Source organism: Peromyscus leucopus, chromosome 14 (assembly GCF_004664715.2).
Source record: "Peromyscus leucopus breed LL Stock chromosome 14, UCI_PerLeu_2.1, whole genome shotgun sequence".
Lineage (NCBI taxonomy): Eukaryota > Metazoa > Chordata > Mammalia > Rodentia > Cricetidae > Peromyscus > Peromyscus leucopus.
Window position 1 is genome coordinate 75,304,970 of NC_051075.1, and position 19,138 is coordinate 75,324,107.

General features: G+C 46.4%; 1 protein-coding gene across 6 annotated transcripts in view; it reads left to right on the top strand.

Annotated features, from left to right (window-relative positions):
• Window positions 1-19,138, top strand: part of Eml1 (EMAP like 1) — a 163,459-nt gene that overhangs the window by 92,172 nt on the left and 52,149 nt on the right. For all 6 annotated transcript variants that reach the window (XM_028882107.1, XM_028882105.2, XM_028882110.2 and 3 more), the window contains exon 3: window positions 7,472-7,604. In XM_028882107.1, the coding sequence (XP_028737940.1) occupies window positions 7,472-7,604 (133 nt within the window). The remainder of the gene's footprint in view (window positions 1-7,471; window positions 7,605-19,138) is intronic.

Below are 19,138 nucleotides of genomic sequence, written 5' to 3' on the forward strand. Positions count from 1 at the left end.
AACCCATTTCTGTTCATCTGTGTGTTGCCACGTGACTCATGGCTTTTACCTCTCCTCCTGCATGTCTTGGTCCCTCTCTGTCTGGCTGGTATCTCCACCTTCTTCTTTCCTAAGTCCTCTGTCCCCAAAAGTCCTGCCTAACCTCTTCCTGCCTAGCTAATGGCATTTAGCTCTTTATTAAACCAGTCACAGTGACACATCTTCACACAGTGTAAAGGAATATCCTGCAACATGCATGTGTATCAGTGTCCTATGTTTACATCTGAGTGCAGTGGCTCACCTTGTGCCAGAGTGGATTTTTCTATGTAACTGCCCCATCCAGGCTGTGGAGTTGCCGCTGGTTAAAACACACTGAGGTTGTAGCATGTTACTGTCCCTTTAAAAGTGCCTTTCTTGGCTGAGCATGGTGGTGCTCACCTTTAATCTCAGCACCCAGGAAGTTGAGGCTGGTGGATCTCTGTGTCTTCCAAGACAGGCAGGATTACATAGAGACACTGTCTCAAACAAAACAAAAGCAAACAAACAACAAAGTCTATCATGAGCCATTGAGATAACTCAGTCAATAAAATGTTTGCCATGCACATTTTAGAGGATGGTCCCCACTGGATGAGGTGAGGTGGGTTTATGGGCTTATAATTCTGGGCTAGAGAAGCAGCAGGAGATGGGTCCCTGGTTCTCACTGGCTGGCCTAGCCTACTTGGCAAGCTTTAGGCCAGTGAGAGATCTTGTCTCTGGCTCTCGCTTCTCTCTCTCTCTCTCTCTCTCTCTCTCTCTCTCTCTCTCTCTCTCTCTCTCTCTTTCTCTCCCTCCCTTCCTCCCTCCCTCCCTCCGTCCCTCCTCCCTTTCCTCCCTTCCACCCCCTCTCTCTCCTTGTTGGCTTGAGGCTTGGATTACCACTGGAGCTGGGAGAGAACTAACACTAAATCGTCTTGGTTTTTCTCAAGCTGTGTCCTCTCCAGTCCCCAACTACATTCCCACTCCACGGAAAGGCCCATTCTTCGTCTTTTCATGCTGCCAAAGGGCCAGATCCACATCAGAGGCACATTCTACCCTTGGCTCTATAGTTTGAATAATCCTTTCCAGTGATCCTTGCTCCTAAGTCACAAAGCGGTTGAGGTATTTCAGACCAGAAACCCGGCTATTTTAGATAGTCTGTGGCCTACTCAGCTGTCCGCAAATAGATCTGATGACGACTGTGTCCCAAAGACCTTAACTGAAGCTTTGGGTTTCTAAGATTTCCTTATTTTTGAAGAGTAGAGGAAATAATAGACAGGGTTTGCCCAGGGTTTTTATTTTACTTGATGACGAATGACATCTGATCTTGACAAAACCTGAGAGAAATGACTTTTTCCTGGTTATCAGATGCCTCACTGTCCATTGCTTTCACGAGTTTGAAAGCTGGAACGTCACACTGAGAAATAAGAGGCAGTCAGGAAATAGGGAGACACGTGTCATGAGGGGTGCGTGGCCCCTTCACTACGTCAGTTTGGGGTTGAAGCTAATGGGTATGTGAAGCGGTGAGGGCTGAGCCTGAGTTTTACAGAGCTGTGATGTTGGGTCCTGGACTGTAGGAGAGTGGAGAAGGAGCACTAGCGTGTGTGCGTCCCAGTCTCCCTGCTGTGGCTGTGGTTGTGGTGTGACTAGCTGCTTCAAGCTCCTGCCTTGATGTCCCTGCGACAGTGCAAGATAGCCTGTAACTGTGAGCTGTAGTAACGCCTTTCCCCATCAGTTGCTTTTTCTTGGGGTGTTTTATCACAGCAATAGAAATGAAGCCAGGATGGCAGCTACCTCATCTTCTGGGTGCTGTGCCCTGTGCTAGGGACTCTCATTTCCTGTTCCTAACCCTCCCCTGCCAGCGGCCTGCCAGGTGGGCACCGCCAGCCTAGTTTTTAAGGAAGTTGAGGCTTAGACAGGATGTTGGCTTATCCATGACTGATGCAAGTTGCTGGGGAGACCAGTCCTGTGTTCACACATCCCTGTCAGTCCCCCAGGGACCTGGGGCTGCTGCTACCTCCTCCTTGATGGCACCCACATCTCAGTGCTGTGGTGCTCCTTTATCTGAATTCTTTCAGTGCCGCCCTGCGTTACCTCTAGGGATAATTAAGATGTGATTTTAAAACGTTTGATTGACACTTTATGGGGCAGAAGGATGTCCTCTAATTTAGTGTCCTCTGGAAACCAAGAGTTTGTTTCTCCCAGGAACCTGGGGTCGAGAAGTTATGTTGTTTCTTCTCTGAGGTGTGTGTGTTGTATGTGTGTGCACATGTTTGGGGGTATGTGTCTAGCCTAGGGTGCTCGCCTTGATTGCTCTCTACCATATCTTTTAAAAAATGATCTATTTGAATTTGAATTGTGTGTGTGTCTATGTGTAGTTTGTGCACATGGGTGCAGGTGCCCAAAAAGCCCAAAAGAGAGTGTTAGATACCCCGAAGCTGCAGTTAGCAGGCAGTTGTGGTGAGCCACCTCACATGGACACTGGTAACTGAACTCAGGTCCTCTGGGAGAGCAGTGCGTCCTCCTAACTGCTGAGCCCTCTCTCCATCTTATGCTATTGAACTATAATGTGAGCTGACTGACAAATATAGGCATCCCTCCATATCCCTGGGGACTGGTTCCGGGGCCCGCAAATACCCAGATCTGAGATTGTTCAGGTCCCCTCGCAGAGGATGGCAAAATGTTTTGCATGTAACCCACGCCCATCTTTCTGCATAACTGAAATCACTTGTATCACTTGCAATACCTCATATAATGTCAATGCTATACGAGTTGTGTTATTCAAGGAATAATAGCAAGAAAAAGAAAACATGACTTTTAAAAGCCATTACCTGTCTTCAGCTGGAAGAGCTCATGGGCATTGAACCCGTGGATATGGAGGCTGTCTGTATCAGGTTCCCCCTATATTTGGGCCTGGTGGCAGGTGTAACCTCTCAGAAGCCAACTGTCGCTGGAGCAGACGGGTCGGTGGGCAGCCGGTGGCGGCGGCGGCGGCGGCGGCGGCGGCGGCGGTGGCATCATGCAGCATCTTAGTGTGATGGCAGCTGGCTCTGCTCTTCCAGGTCCTTTATGGGCCCTTCCCAGCCGGCCTCTGCTGGAGTCACCACACACAGGCTCCCTCTGCCTCCACCTCCCCTCTAGGACAGAGAGGTAGGGAATGAAAGTAAAAGATCAGGTTATTTATGCCTTTGTCTGATTCTGTGAGGGTCCCTAAGTGAGCGTGGCACTGTCCCTCTAGCTGGTGTCGCTGAGTCCTCAGGGTGTAGGCTTTCTTCCCAGACTCTGGTAACTGCTCCCTCCCTCAGTCCTTGAGGGAGGGCTGGGAGTGATGACCGCGTCTTTCTGTTGTCCCAAGGGACACAGTATTTAGCCTGGGCTCTGGGCCTGGGTACAGAGTCAAGCACATGGATAGAATGTGGGTGCATGTGTCTAGATGACCCCTCCTCCATGGCTCTCGGACAGTAAGTGACTCACCTGCAGCAACAATGTCAACCAAAGGCTGCCTTTGAGGAATCTGCTGCTACCTTGTATTAGTCAGGGCTCTCTAGAGGAATGTAACTGATAGAATGAATATATTTATGGAGAGTTTATTGGAGTGGCTTACAGGCTGTGGTCCAGGTAGTCCAGAATGGCTGTCTACCAATGGAAAGACCAAGAATCTAGTAGTTGGTTGGTCCACAGGGCTGGATGTCTCAGCTGGTCTTCAGTATATTCTGGAATACCAAAGAAACGGGCTGTAATGCCAGTAAAGGAATGGACTTGCCAGCGAGAGTGAGAACAAGCAGGCAAAGAGAGCAAGCTTCCCTCTTCCAAGTCCTCATGTAGGCTGCCAGCAGAAGGTGTGGCCCAGATTAAAGATGGATCCTCCTACCTCAAAGACTTGGATCATAAGCAGATCTTCCCACCTCAAAAGATCCAGAATAAAAGTGAATCTTTCCGCCAGGCGGTGATGGCGTATGTCTTTAATTCCAGCACTTCGGAGGCAGAGGCAGGCAGATCTTTGTGAGTTCGAGGCTAGCCTGGGCTACAGAGCAAGTTCTGGGACAGGCTCCAGAGCTACACAGAGAAACCCTGTCTCGAAAAACCAAAAAAAAAAAAAAAAAAAGAAAAGAAAATAGAAAAAAAAAGTGAGTCTTCTCTCAGCCAGTTGTGGTGGCGCACACCTTTAATTCCAGCACTCTGAAGGCAGAGGCAGGCGGATCTCTGAGTTCAAGCCCAACCTGGCCTACAGAATGAGTTCCTGGACAGCCAGGAATACACAGAGAAATCTTGTCTTGAAATAAAAAACAAGAAAAAATGACAACAAAAATAGTATGTCTTCTCACTTTAAGTGATTTTAATTAAAAAAAAACAAATCCCTCACAGCTCTCCCCTGCTGCTTGGGTTTTAGTTAATTTCAGATGTCAGGTTGACAACCAAGAATAGCCATCACATACATACCTGATAGGAATCCCAGAGAAGGGTGATAGGATGGTTAAAGTCAAGAGGACAATCCAGATTGACAGTGCCATAGCCAGCTCTTCTCAGTGTGGTCCCCAGAGCTACAGAACCCTGCCTGAGAGCCAAGTGGAGTGGCAGATTCTCAGACCCCTCCCCTTCCCTCCAGATTTAGACCCTGGAGCAGGCACACACTCCAGATCATCTCACATCCACCAAGTGGGTGGGATCAGGTGAACTTGAAGCAGCTGGCAACACTGTATCCACAATCAGGAAGCAGAGAGCAATGGATACCATCACTACTGAGGCCACCCAGTCTCTCTTCTGTTACATAGTTCAGGATCCCAGCCAGGGTATGGTGCTACCCACAGTGGTCAGGTCTTCGCCCTTTAAGGAACATAACCAAGCTTATCCCCCACAGGCATGCCCAGAACCAGGTGACTCTAGATTCTGCCAGGTTCCCAGTCAACCCTAACCATCATACTTACTCAGACTAGACCCATGTAATGTTGAAGGCAGTTCATTTCTTTTTATCCCTGAGGCACCATCTGTTGTTGAATGGACCAGCTTGTTTATCCATTTACCTATGGAAGGCCATCTTGGTTCCTTCTAGTTTTTGACAATTGTGATTAAAACTGCTATAAACATTTACGTGTAGGTCTGTGTAGACATAAGTTTTCAGACAATTAGGTAAATTCTTAGTGTCAGAATGATTACTAGATCATATGGTAAGATTATATTTAGCTTTATAAGAAGCTGCCAAACTGTATTCCAAAGTAGCTGCACCATTTTTCATTTCCCTCATCAATGAATGTGGGTTCCTGTGGCTCCTGTCCTGGCCAGCAATTGGTGTTCTGTTTTGGGTTTGGGATTTCAGCCATTCTGATAGATGTATAGAGCTATTTCATTATTGTTTTAATTTGCATTCCCTAATGACAGTGATTAACTAACTTCGCATATGTTCATTTGGCACCTGAAGATTGTTAGTGAGGTGTCTTTTCTGATCTTTTGTTCATTTTTTTTAATTGGGCCATTTGTTTTCTTTAAGTTGAATTTTCAGAGTTCTTATTATTCTTTGTGTAAGTCCTTCATCAGACACACAATTGGAAAATATTTTCTTCCAACCTATAATCTGTGTTTCCATCCTCTTTCAGTTTCTTTGGCAGACTTGTAAAGTTCTTAATGAGGTCCACTTTGTCACTTTTCTCCCATGGGTCAAGCTTTTGATGTTTGTAATGGTTAGTTTAATTATTTTTTAAAAGTTTGTGTGTAAGAGTGTTTTGTCTTTGTGTGTATGTAAGTACCACACATGAGCCTGGTGCCCAAGGAGATCAGAAGAAGGCACTGGATCCCCTGGAACTGGAGTTATGGATGTTTGTGAGCCACTGTGTAGATCTGGGAAATGGAACCCAGGTCCTCTGCAAAAGCAACAAGTGCTCTTAACTTCTGAGCCATCTCTTTGGCCCCTGTAATGCTTAATTTTAACTCTCAGCTTGCCGTGGCTTAGAATCACCTGAGAAGAGTGCCTCGGTCTCCAGGCATTGTCTAGGTCAATTTGGCCTGTGGCTATGTCTGTGAGAGATTGTCTTGATTTTTAATTGGTGGAGGAAGACCTAGTCCATGTGGGCAACCCCATCTCCTGGCAGAGCATCCTGAACACTATGAAGTAAAGCTGAGAGAAGGCTCAGAAGCCATCGTGGATGTGTTCCTTCCTCTCCAGCCTTTACTGTGGATGTGCTGTGACTGGCTCCTTGAGTCCTGCTTTGACTTCCCCTGAGTGATGGACTGTAACCTGGCACTGTGACCAAATAACCGCCTTTTTCCCTTTTTCCTCTGTGCTGCCTTTGGTCAGAGTATTTTATCACAGCACCAGAAGTGAAACTGGACTAGCATTGTATCTTCAACAACAACAGCAACATCACTGGGTTAGGGATATAGCCTGGTTGGTACATGAAGCCCTGGGTTTGATCCCCATCACTGTGTAAGCTGGGCACTTTGATAGTGCACATCTATAATCTAAGTCCTTGGGAAGCAGGGAGAGTAGGAAGTGGAGGGGAGCAGGACAAGGAGAAGAGAAGAGGAAGAAGAGAAGCAGCAGGAGGAGGAGAGTAGGAGGAAGATGGGGAGGGGGGGCAGAAGGAGGAGGAGGAAGAGCAGGAGAGCAGGAGAAGCAGGAGGAGATCACTTAGCCCTTCAAAGCTTGCTTCTAGAGATGTTCAGTTTTGTTCTTCTCATTGATTGTTACTTAGCTGTATAGGGTGAGAGGATGCTGTTTGGGATCACTGTTAGATCACCATTGCTAGAAAAGCCCCCCATTAACTTGCCTTTGTACCTCTGCCACTACTGCTAGCTTTTAGAATTGAAATCATCTTCATTGGAGCTCTGGTTCTGTTCAGCTCTGGTTCTGTGGAGCTCTGGTTCTGTGCAGCTCTGATTCTGTGCAGCTCTGGCTCTGTGGAGCTCTGGTTCTGTGCAGCTCTGGTTCTGTGCAGCTTTGGTTCTGTGCAGCTCTGGTTCTGTGGAGATCGGGTTCTGTTCAGCTCTGGTTCTGTGTAGCCTTGGTTCTGTCGAGCTCAGGTTCTGTGCAGCTCTGGTTCTATGCAGCTTTGGTTCTGTGCAGCTCTGGTTCTGTGGAGCTCTGGTTCTGTGCAGCTCTGGTTCTGTGGAGCTCAGATTCTATGCACCTCTGGTTCTGTGCAGCTCAGGTTCTGTGCAGCTTTGGTTCTGTGCAGCTCAGGTTCTGTGCAGCTTTGGTTCTGTGCAGCTCTGGTTCTGTGGAGCTCAGGTTCTGTGCAGCTCCGGTTCTGTGGAGCTCGGGTTCTGTGCAGCTCTGGTTCTGTGGAGATCGGGTTCTGTGCAGCTCTGGTTCTGTGGAGATCGGGTTCTGTGCAGCTTTGGTTCTGTGCAGCTCTGGTTCTGTGGAGCTCAGGTTCTGTGCAGCTCCGGTTCTGTGCAGCTCTGGTTCTGTCCAGCTTGGATTTTGTGGAGTGTTACTGCTGCTATGGGGAAATTCTGACTTCATCCTATGCTTCTCTTGCAGCGAGACCACTGGGGCAGACCCTGCCGTTGAGAACCACCGTCAATAATGGCACCGTGTTACCAAAGAAACCCAGTGCTTCCCTCCCATCCCCCTCGGGGTCCAGGAAAGAAATGGTTGTGCCAGTAACCAAAAGGTAAGCTACATGAGGGACCCCCGACTCCTCAAAGCAGCCTCTTGGGGGTCTAGAAGAAGCACCTCTTTCTCATAAGATGCTTGTGGTCTCCTCTGAGCTGAGGCTTTTAGAAGTCCAGGCTGTGACGTGTTGCCATTCACGGGATAGTAACTCAGCATCCCTCCGCTTTAGATTTAAGGTGTTGCTTGTGAAGTCTCAGCCCAAACATCAGGAAGACACTCGTATTTTTACTTATGGTTCTTTATAAAAGCAACTGGGACTGCGACCTGCATCCCTATATGCAACATAGCAAAAATTCAGATTTCCATAGCAACCTTAAGTTTTACTGGTAAGATTTGGGTAAACTCATACTTTTAAATTATGCCTAATGGTGAGATTCTGGAAGCCTGTGTTAACTTCAGATAGATCACAGTTCACTTTTAACTTTGTGATGACTTGTTGACTGTCGAATTTCAGTGCTGTATTGTATCATCAGTGTTAACTCTTAGACTGTAGAAAGTTAAATGCTCACTCATTTTACAGTATAGCTGGCTTGGAAGACATTCCTCCGAAACTCTACCTCACAGGCATGTCGTAAGAATGTAGCAGAGGGCTGGGGAGATGGTGCGGAGGCTAAAGTATTTTCCACACAAACAGCAAGCCTGAGGACTAGAGTTCAGATCCCCAGAACCCATCAGTGAGCTCTGGATTCAACTGAGAGACCTGCTTCAATGAATAAGGTGGAGAACCATCAAGGAGGACTCCTGACCTTAACCTCATGGCTCCACACGAATGTGTACACACATAGAAATACATGCGTGCACACGTACACACAGAACACAGCGGAACCTGTAGAGGTCACTGAAATGCTAGTGGCCTTAGGAACACTGAGGATTTGGGTATGGATACTGAAGTTCTTGGATGACACCTGTGGGCTGCATCTGCTGATTCTGTGACTTAGGACAGGAATCTAGCCATCACCCTCATGTGTCATTTCCTCTTGAGGTCCCTCCCAAGAGGATGGCTATGAACCCCAGCCATGTCGTCTGGGCTCAAAGCATGCCTTCCTGAGATGATGCTTCATCTCAGGGGAGGCTGGGTGCCCGTGTCCCACTTACCCCACCCGAGAAGCTTGCTATTATACAGTGGGTACCCCTGTGGACCTGTGTCAATTTTACTCTGACCAGGGTAACTGCTCTCTGGGACATTGCTGACTGTCCCTCCACCCGTCAGGTGAGACACAGAGGCGACTCAACAAGACACATGGAGCATTTTAGGGCCATCCCAGCACTTGGTTTCCTGTTGCTGTGATAAAACACCCCCAGTAAGAGCAACTGAGAAGCTGGGCTGTGATGGTGCATGCCTTTAATCCCAGCACTCAGGAGGCAGAGCCAGGTGGATCTCTGTGAGTTCAAGGCCAGCCTGGTCTACAGAGTGAGTTCCAGGACAGGATCCAAAGCTACACAGAGAAACCCTGTCTCGGAAAAACAAAACAAAACAAAACAAACAACAACAACAACAACAACAAAAAGCAGCCGAGGAAGAAATTTTAGCTCCTGGCTCCAGGTTACAGCCCATCATTTTGAGAAAGTCAAGGCAGGATGTAAATCAGCTAGTCACACCCACAGCCACGAGCAGAAAGAGAATGAGTGCATGCCTGCCTGCCAGGACCCAGCCCATGAAATGGTGCTGCTCACATTAAAAGAGGGTCTTCTAACCTCAATAAACCCAATGCAGAAAATCCCCCACAGGCATTCCTGCAGGCCGAGACAGCCCAGGCATTCCCCCCACCCCCATCCAGACTCTCTTCTTTATTTTGATTTTGATTGTGTCAAGTTGTCAATTAAAACTGACCATCACGGTCACTGAGAGATCCATGGGAGAAGAGGGTGCCTGTGGGCCCATGGAGAGTGTTCAATCTCTTGGCGGGGTGTGGTAGGGTGGGGTGGTGGGGTGTTCTGCTTTTTTTTTTTTTTTTTTTTTTTTTTTTTTGTGATATATATTTTTTATTTTACAATACCATTCATTCTACATATCAGCCATGGGTTCCCTATTCTCCCCCTCCACGCCTCCCTTACCCAGCCCACCCTCCATTCCCACCTCCTCCAGGACAAGTCCTCCCCGAGACTGTGATCAACTTGTAGACTCAGTCCAGGAGGTCCAGTCCTTCCTCCCAGACTAAGCCAAGTGTCCTGCATAAGCTCCAGGTTTCAAACAGCCAATTCATGCAATGAGCACAGGACTTGGTCCCACTGCCTAGATGCTCCAAACTGATCAAGCCAATCAACTGTCTCACCTATTCAGAGGGCTGATCCAGCTGGGAGCCCTCAGCTTTGGTTCATAGTTATGTGTTTCCATTCATTTGCTATTTTTTTTCAATAATTGAGTAAAACTGAATTTATTATATGCCACAGTCGTCTAGGACCTCATGCTATTATATATATAGCCTTTATGTTCTATGGTTGTGGTCTGATTGTTCACTTTATATCTAGAATCCACCAATGAGTGAGTACATACCATAACTGTCTTTCTGGTTTGGGTTACCTCACTCAGGATGATTTTTTCTAGTTCCATCCATTTGCTGCAAATTTCATGCTTCATTGTTTTTCTCTGCTGAGTAGTACTCCATTGTGTATATGTACACATTTTTTCATCCATTCTTCCGTTGATGGGCATCTAGGTTGTTTCCAGGTTCTGGCTATTACAAATAGTGCTGCTATGAACATAGCTGAGCATGTATCTTTATGGTATGTATCAGCATTCTTTGGGTATATGCCAAGAGTGGTATGGCTGGGTCTTGGCGGGGTGGGGGGGGTAGGGTGGGGGTGGGGGTGGGAGGTGTTCTGCTTTTATTAGGGCTGATGTCGTCGTCTGGCTGTCTGGAGAGTATTGATGATAGTCAGTGACTTCAGAGAAATTAGAAAGCAAGTGCACAGCTTCCTAATGTCCCTGGTGCCGACAGTTAAGTTGTTTCTTGGGTGGCAGCTGGGAGTGTGCTGAAGTTCGGGTCGGTGAGATGAGGAATGAGGGGGTCAGAGTTCAGGCGGGAGGAGAAGCTGTGAGTAGGTCAAAGGGGGTGAGGTACAGCTGATTTCACGTCCATCCTGTCAGGTCTGGAAGGGACGCACCTCTGCGGCTGTGTTCGAGTTAGGACGTCTTTGGAATACACGCAGAACTGGTCAGACTCTTCCACCCTTCACCAGGCAGATGCTCTTTACATTTCTTCCCGTAGAGTTCTGTGCGTTTATTTATTTATTTTTTTCATGATTTTCAAGAAAATCGGCTTTACAGTGCTTTTTAAAACTCTGAAGTGCTTATACTTAGCCATATTTTAACCCTCGCTTGGATCATCCTTTGTTTTTTTAGAACCAACACAAAATGACTTTTGGATTCAATGGCAGGAAGTATTCAGTCTGTAGATGTAACACCAACAAAACTGACTTTTTCTGTGAGTTTCAGGGCTGTGTGTGTGTGTATGTGTGTGTGTGTGTGCGTGTGTGTGTGTGTGTGTGTGTGTGTGTGTGTGTTTTGTGTGTGTGTGTGTGTGTGTGTGTGTGTGTGTGTTTAACCAAAGAGCCCCTAACATTACATTTGGCCTCTTACCTATTTGTGTGTGTAGTTCATCAGGGTAGGAATATTTGTATATTGTTGTCCAGGAGATGACCAGAGCCTTTCAACTCTCAATGGAACCTCTCCACCCCTTAAACAATACCTCTGCTCTCCGTCCCGCAGCCCCTGGTACTGCCCCTCTTCCCTCTGATCCTGTGGTTTTAACTACTTTAATGATAATAATAATAATAATAATAATAATAATAATAATAATAATAAAGTGTGTGTGTGTGTTGTGTTGTTGTGTGTACCACCATACATATGCAACAGTGTCCATATGGAGGTCAGAGGACAACTTACTTGCAGGACTCAGTTCTCACCTTCCACCACGTGGGCCCTGGGCTAGCACTCAGGCTGTCAGCTTGGTGGTAAGTGCCTTTACCCACAGAGCCGTCTTGCTGGCCCAGTTTGGGCTACTTTCCACACTTAGGTGACTGGTTCCTTCTGCTAAGTATAGCGTCCTCAGGGGTCATGCCTGCTGTAGTGTATCACAAATTTTATTTCCAAGGCTGAGCAATATTCCCCCAAATATGTGTAGGGTTCACTTGTTATCCAGTGAGGGACGGGAAGTGCTTCCGTGTTTTAGCTACTTTAACATGGCTGCAGTCAACACAGCTGGGCATGGCTATCATCTCCGTGGCCCGGCATTCAGTCCTATGGGAAGCATATCCACAGTGGGATTGACGGATCATGTAGGAATTCTGTTTTTAAACTTTTGAGAACTCTTCACGCATCTTTTCATGAGAACTGCGTCATTTTACAGTCCTGCCAGTGGTGCACAAGGGGTTGAATTTTTCCAGCTCTCAGCTTTTGTTATTTTCTCTTCTTTTTGCTTGTTTGTTTGGTTTTGTTGGGAAAGTATCTCCATTTGTAGCCAAGGCTAGCCCTGAACTCATGGCCCTCCTGCCCTGGCCTCCTAGATGAGATTATAGGCACGAGCCACTAAGCCTGGCTTTCTTTTCTTTTGGATGCTGTCATCTTAATGGGTGTTGGTTCATCTCTCAATGTAGTTTTGATTTGTGTTTCTACCCACCCCCCATCTGTGCAGCCCAGGCTGGCCTGGAGCTCACTATGTAGACCAGGCTGGCCTCAAACTCACTGAGATTCTCCTGCTTCTACATTGTTAGTGTTGAGATTAAATATGTAGGTAACTACAGTTGTCCTTACAATTTTTTTATTACATTTTAATTTGTTTATTTGTGTGAGTATGCCCAAGTGTGTGTGTGTCATGTCATGGCCTGTTAGTGTAGGTCAAAGGAAAACTTGAGGAATCGCTTCTCCCTTCCACCATGTGGGCCCCTAGGATGGGACTCTAGCCATCAGGTTTGGAGACAGAACCTCTACCCACTGAGCCATCTTGTTGGCCCGTGTATCTTATGATTAGTGATGTAGATAATTTTTCATATGATTGTAGACCATTTATACATCTTCTTCAAAGAGATCTATCCAGCATCTTTACATACGTACTTATGTTTTTCATATTTGTGCTTCTTGAGATAATATCTTGCTATAAAGCCCAGACTGTCCTGTTGTGATTCTCCTGCTTCGGGTCCCATAGTGTTGGGTTTACAGGTGTGTGACACCACACCCACCTACCTGTATTTTAATTGGATTATGTTGCTGTTTGCATGGAACTGTAGAACTTTCTTATATACTGAATATTCACCACTCTTTAGGTGTGTGACTTGCAGATGCGTTCTGCCAATTCCCCAGGTCACGCTCCCATTCTGTTGGTCGTTTGCTTTGCCATCAAGAGGATTTAAGGATATGCAGATTGTGGTTCGATGGGTAGATTATATTTGCTCTTGGTGTCTGTTCAAGAAATCATTGCTGAGTCCCACATTCTAAGTCTTCTCCTATGTATTTTGGTCTTAATTGTAGGTCATTAGTCACATCTGTGTTAATATTTAGACATCATATAAGGCAAAGGTCCACCCCCATTCTCCTCCCATGTCTATTTCCATTTTCCCAGCATTCATAAAGAGACTGTCAAGCGGCGTGTGGTGCACGCTTTAATCCAGCTCGGAGCAGAGGCAGCGGATCTTGTGAGTTCGAGCCAGCCTGGCTACCAATGAGTTCAGGAAAGCCAAAGCTACACAAGAAACCCTGTCTCGAAAAAACAAAAAAAAAAAAAAAAAAAAAAAAATAAAGAGACTGTCATTTGTCTACTGAGTAGTCTTGCTGTCTTTATTAGCAATCTTTGGTCCATGTGTGCAAGGGTTTATTCCTGGATTCACTCTTCTGAACCACTGGTCTCCAAAACCATCTTTGTTGCCAGGATTTGATGTCTTCATCATTGAGGTTTTAAAATCGGGAAATGTGAAGGCTCCATCTTTATTCTCTATCTCACCCCTGTCCTTTGTCTGGGGATTGGGTTTTGGGATTTCAAATGAGTGTTGGGTTGCATCGTCGGCTTCTGCAATCCTGTGTCCTACTTTGCTTTTCTGTTGCTGTAATAAACACCATGAAGCAACTTGGGAGAGAAAAGGTTTACTTGGCGTCCAGTCACAGGGCCTCATCAGGGCAAGCCAGGGCAGGAGTCTGAGGCAGGAACCTGGAGGCGGGAATGGAAGCAGAGACCATAGAGGAGTGCTACTCTTGCATAGCCTGCTTTCTTATACAGCCCAGGACCACAAGGGTGGCACCTCCATCATGGGCTGGGCCCTCCCACATCTATCATTAATCAAGAAGATGCCCCATATGTAGACAGCCCACTGGCCTGTCTGATGCAGGCTACTCCCCTATTGAGGGTCCCTCTTCCCAGGTGATGCTAATGTGTGTCGAGTTGATAAGAACTAACTATCACAATTGCCTTTGATGTTTTAATAAGGATGGCACTGAATCCATAGATTTCTTTAGGTAATATGGCCACTGAGTTCCACCAGTCCAGAAGCATGGTCTTTCTATTTATTTATATCTTATTTTTTTCTTATTTTAGCAAAATTGTATGGTTTTATAGTGTACATGTCTTTTACCTTCTAAGAAAACTTTGTTCATAAGTAGCTTGTTTTTTTTTTTTTTTTTTTTTTTTTTTTTTTTTCGAGACAGGGTTTCTCTGTGTAGCTTTGCGCCTTTTCCTGGAACTCACTTGGTAGTCCAGGCTGGCCTCAAACTCACAGAGATCTGCCTGGCTCTGCCTCCCGAGTGCAGGGATTAAAGGCGTGCGCCACCACCGCCCGGCATAGCTTGTTATTTTTAATGCTGTGATAAGTAGAAATGTTTTCTTCATTCCCTTTCAGGTCATGTGGAAATACACCTGACTTTTGTGTGTTCATTTTTTTGTTGTTTTTGAAATTTTGCTCAAATCATTTGTTTTGCCTCCTCCTGCATCGCTCCCAGAATTGACCAGACTGGGGCATGAGGGAATGAGTAAAGGGCAGACACACATACACAGAGAAGGTGGAATTGGGTGGTCTAGGTCCTTGGATAAAGCATTGTGGAAGCTTAGGGTGTTTATTATAGACAATTGAACAGGGAGGCAGGATTATTGTACAGATACAGTTGAACAAGGAAGTGGATTATTACATACAGATAATCACGGGGGTGGAGTTATTAAGTACAGCTAAACAAGGAGGCATATTTAGCTCATCTTGGTAGGATCAGTCTTCAGGCCATAAAAATCTGGGGCAGAGAGCCACAGTGGACATTTTCTGACCTGAGGAAGGCTTTGCCCCCATCACAGGTTTGAGACATTGAGGTTTTTGACATGACCATGCCCAAGACACACAATACACATTCAACCCAGGACTTCTCTCTCTCCCTACATAGTTTTGTGTGTATGTGGTTTTTAAAAGTTTTGTTTTGTTTGTTTTGTTTACATATTAGTGTCTGTTGTCCACAGAAGTATACTTTTCCTTTCCACTGTGAATGGTTTACTTTTTCATGTCTAACAGCTGTGGCAAGGATTTCTAGTCCTCTGCCGGATGCTAGAGGCAGCAGTGAGCTTTGCTGCTCTCCTCCCTCTCTTGGAGAGAATCCTTTCAGCCTTCCATCCTTGTGTGGTAGCTGTGGGCTCCTGTGTGGCTTCTGCTGTGTGGGAAGCAGTTTGTTTCTGTTCCTAATTCTTTGGGTGTCTGTCACGAAAGGGTTTTTGAAGGCTTTTTCTTTTTAAAAATTATTTTATTATGTTTTATTTATTATTGTTCTGCGGGTGTGTGTGCATGCCACAACATGCATGTGGGGTCAGAGGACAACTTACAGGGTTGGTTTTTTCCTTCTTCCACATGGATCCCAGGCTTGGTCAAATTCAATGTCCAGGCTTGAATGGCAAGCGTCTTTACCCACTGAGCCACCTCACAGACCCTCAAGGGCTTTTTCTGCATCAGTTGAGGTGACTGTGTGGTGTTTGCTCTTCATATAACATGATTTTTACATTGTTTGATTTTGATCTGTCAAAACATCTTTGGATTCAAATTATAAATTTTGAATTTTTTTTCAATTTTTCCCCCATTTTTTTTTTTTTTCTGAGACAGTGTTTCTCCATGTAGTCCTTGCCATCCTGGAACTCACTCTGTAGACCAGGCTGGCCTCAAACCCAGAGATCTGCCTGCCTCTGCTTCCTAAGTGCTGAGATTAAAGGCTGTCTAATCTTTTATATATCTTGTTGAATTCAGTTTGTTAGTATTCTGTTGAGAACTTCCCTTTTCAATAGATTTTCATCAAGGATATTGGCTTTCTTGTAATGTCTCTGTCTGGCTTTGGTATCAGAGTGATACTTGTCAGATAAAGGGAATCAGAACTCTCTGTCCCCTTTGGTTCTGAAGAGGAGGGTTGATGCTAATTAATCTTTTGGTGTTTGATAGGATTCTCCAGTGAAGCCAACTGGTTTGGGGCTTTCTTTCTTTGGGAGATGTTCTTATTGCATCTCAGGCTCCTTGCTAATTAGGGGTCTATTTGTATTTTTAATTTCTTTGCGATTCATTCTTATTAGGTTATATATTTCTAGGACTGTGTCCACTCCCTCTAGGCTATCCAATTTGCCAGCATATAATTTCTCCTAGCAGTCTCTTATACTTCTTTATATTCCTGGGGTGACATCCATTGTAATGGTCATTCTTCTTTCTTTCTTTCTTTTTTTTTTTTTTAAGAAATATTTATTTATTATGTATACAGAAGAGGGTGCCAGATCTCATTACAGATGGTTGTGAGCCACCATGTGGGTGCTGGGAATTGAACTCAGGACCTCTGGAAGAGCAGTCAGTGCTCTTAACCTCTGAGCCATCTCTCCAGCCATGGTCATTCTTCTAATTCACCCTTTAAGGATTTCAATCACCCCTTTCTTTTCCTCTTTTATTTTCACTACAGGTATTTGGTTCTGTCGTTCTCTATAAATCCATCTGTTGGTATTGCTGTCTCCCTTCCCGTTACGTTCCTGCTTCATGTCTGTGTCTCCTGCACTGATCTTGACTGGTTCCTTTCTTCTGTCAACCCTCTTTTTTGTTTTTTCTGGTTTGCCAAGGTGTGAAGTGACATGGTGGTTGGGTCTTTACCTCATTTCAGCCCGGTACAAAGGGCTCCTGGGTAGTGAGGGCTTTCGGTAGTATTATCTTAAGAGAAGAGAAGCAAGATTGAGAGGAGGAAAAAAAAAATCAAGATGCATAGCTACCATGTTGTATGTATGTGCGCACGCCTGTGTGATGTGCAAGTGTATGTGAGTATGTGTGTATGTGTGCATGCACGCATTTAAACATGCCTTCTCTACCTCTGTAGACATTCCTCCCCTACCCTGCCCTTTTGTAGTATTGGCAGTGTTTGTAGTACCGGGAATCGAACCCAGGACCTTGTGCATGCCAGTCACTACCAGAGAGCTACATCCCCTCTAGATTTTCTTTTTCAGTTCACAAAGCAATGCATCCAACTCACAGGCTCTGCTGATCTCAGCATGAAGCTTCGGACCGGCCATGTGTGGTTATCTAGACTTCGAGCTGAGAATTCAGAGGACTGTGGTTCTCCCAGCTGCCCTGGGCTTCTGTGGGTATGCATCCCATTCACTGGGAAGCTGGATGTGGTGAAGTGGCTCTCATTAGGAAAGGTTTCTGACAGCAAAAAGCAGCCAGCCAGACTTCCTGAACGTGGAGGTTAAAACAGGGCGGAGACCGGGCTCCATAAACACATTTACAATCACGAAGAGTGTTGTTGTAATCACGGCTCCAAATGAACCGAGCTGGGACATCTGGGGGCATGCATGGCGGGTGTTTGTTTTCAAGAGAAGCCTCTGGGGCTGTTAGCCTGGTGCTCAAGGACAAAATCCCCTTTGGAAACAGTCCAGCCACAGTGGTCGTGCATTGTGTTGCCAATTAAAACTTAGTCTGGGACTGGGCTCCCCTGCTTTGGAATCCTTGGGAAGAGGTTTGGTTTCTATTTTGTCAGAGGAAAAAAGGGCAGAAAATGCAGGGAAGACGCTGTAGGTCACACCTTGCTCTGTGGACTACTGAGGCCATCAATAGCACAGTTTTCCCTGTGCACAAGAAAGAGACTCATTGTCTGCGGTGGGGGTAGCAGAGCAGGACAGTTGGGGTGTGAGTGTGAGCAGAGATCAAAAGAACAAATCTGGTACAGGCATCATTTTAGCAGTGCTCTGTGCCAGTCCGAGACCGAAGAGGGAAGAAGCAGCCGTGGCTTCCAAGCAGTCAGCGACCCTTTGGGAAGACTCAGGCTGTTGGATGTGTGACCTGGCGGAAGTCAGTGCCAGATACACACGCCATGCAAAGAGCCAGAAAGCGAAATCTGACTTGATTTTGTAGAAAAGTTATTTCTAGACGGGCCTGGCAGCTCATCTCTATCATCTCAGCGCTTCGGAGCCTGAGACCGTGGACTTGCCACCAATACCGAACCAGTGGTGTATAGTTGGGGGCGGTCTCTGAAGTTCCAGGTCTAACTGGAGGCCCTGATATTTTAATAGATGTCTTTGCATTCAGATCCAATACCATGGAGGTATTATATGGAATATAGGTTTGCATCTGTTGTCAGTAGTAAGGTAGAGAAGGGATGGTTAGTCAGGAAGGACTAATTAGTCCCTGCTGGTTATCAGAAACCAGGCAGTTCCCATAGCTCAAGTAGTCGGCTTTCTGTGTAAGGAAAAGCATGCTGTCTGGTGAGTGGTTTTTTCCCTGAGACTTTCTAAGGTGGTGTTTCTGGGAAAGCGCTTGTGTTGTGTCACAAAGGTTTTAGGGACCGGGCTGGTGGCTCGGTGGGTAACAGCGCTTGCTGTACAGGCCCTCGGCGCCCCCACAAAGGAATCTGGGTGTGGTTGTACATGTGGGAAATCCCAGTGCTGTAGGAGGCTGAGACAGGACGATTCTTGGGGTTTACTGACTGCCAGCTCAGCTTCGAGTTCAGTGAGAGACCCTGTTCCAAGGGGAAAAGGCGGAGAGCAGTCGAGGAAGAAGCGCGACACCCCCCTCGCGACACCCCCCTCATGACGCCCCCCTCGTGACACCCCCCTCGTGACACCCCCCCTCGTGACACCCCCCCTCGTGACACCCCCCTCGTGACACCCCTCGCGACACCCCCCTCGTGACACCCCCCTCGTGACACTCCCCTCGTGACACCCCCCCTCATGACACCCCCCTCGGGCTTCCACAGGGACAGGGCACGCGCCTGCCCTTACACCAGCATGCACCACACAGCGCAGGCACACACACCACACAAGGAAGGAATTTTTGAAAGGCGCACATTAATCTATATTTATCATAATGATAGGGAAGAGCGCTTTGATTTAATTACTAAAGTGTGTCATCTCAGCCTATCAGGATTAGATATGTCATGATTTGCGGGACAAAAGGCCGCTGTGGCCCCCGTCTCTGTCGCCTCTGTAGCACTCGGCATAGCATGGAAGCCTCGGTCAATGCCTCGTATTTGTTGAGTGGGTCCTAAGAGATCTGGTAAGATCCTCCCCTCCCCCAGTTGTAAATGTTCAGGGCCTTTTTGTAAAATTTTGGAAAAAC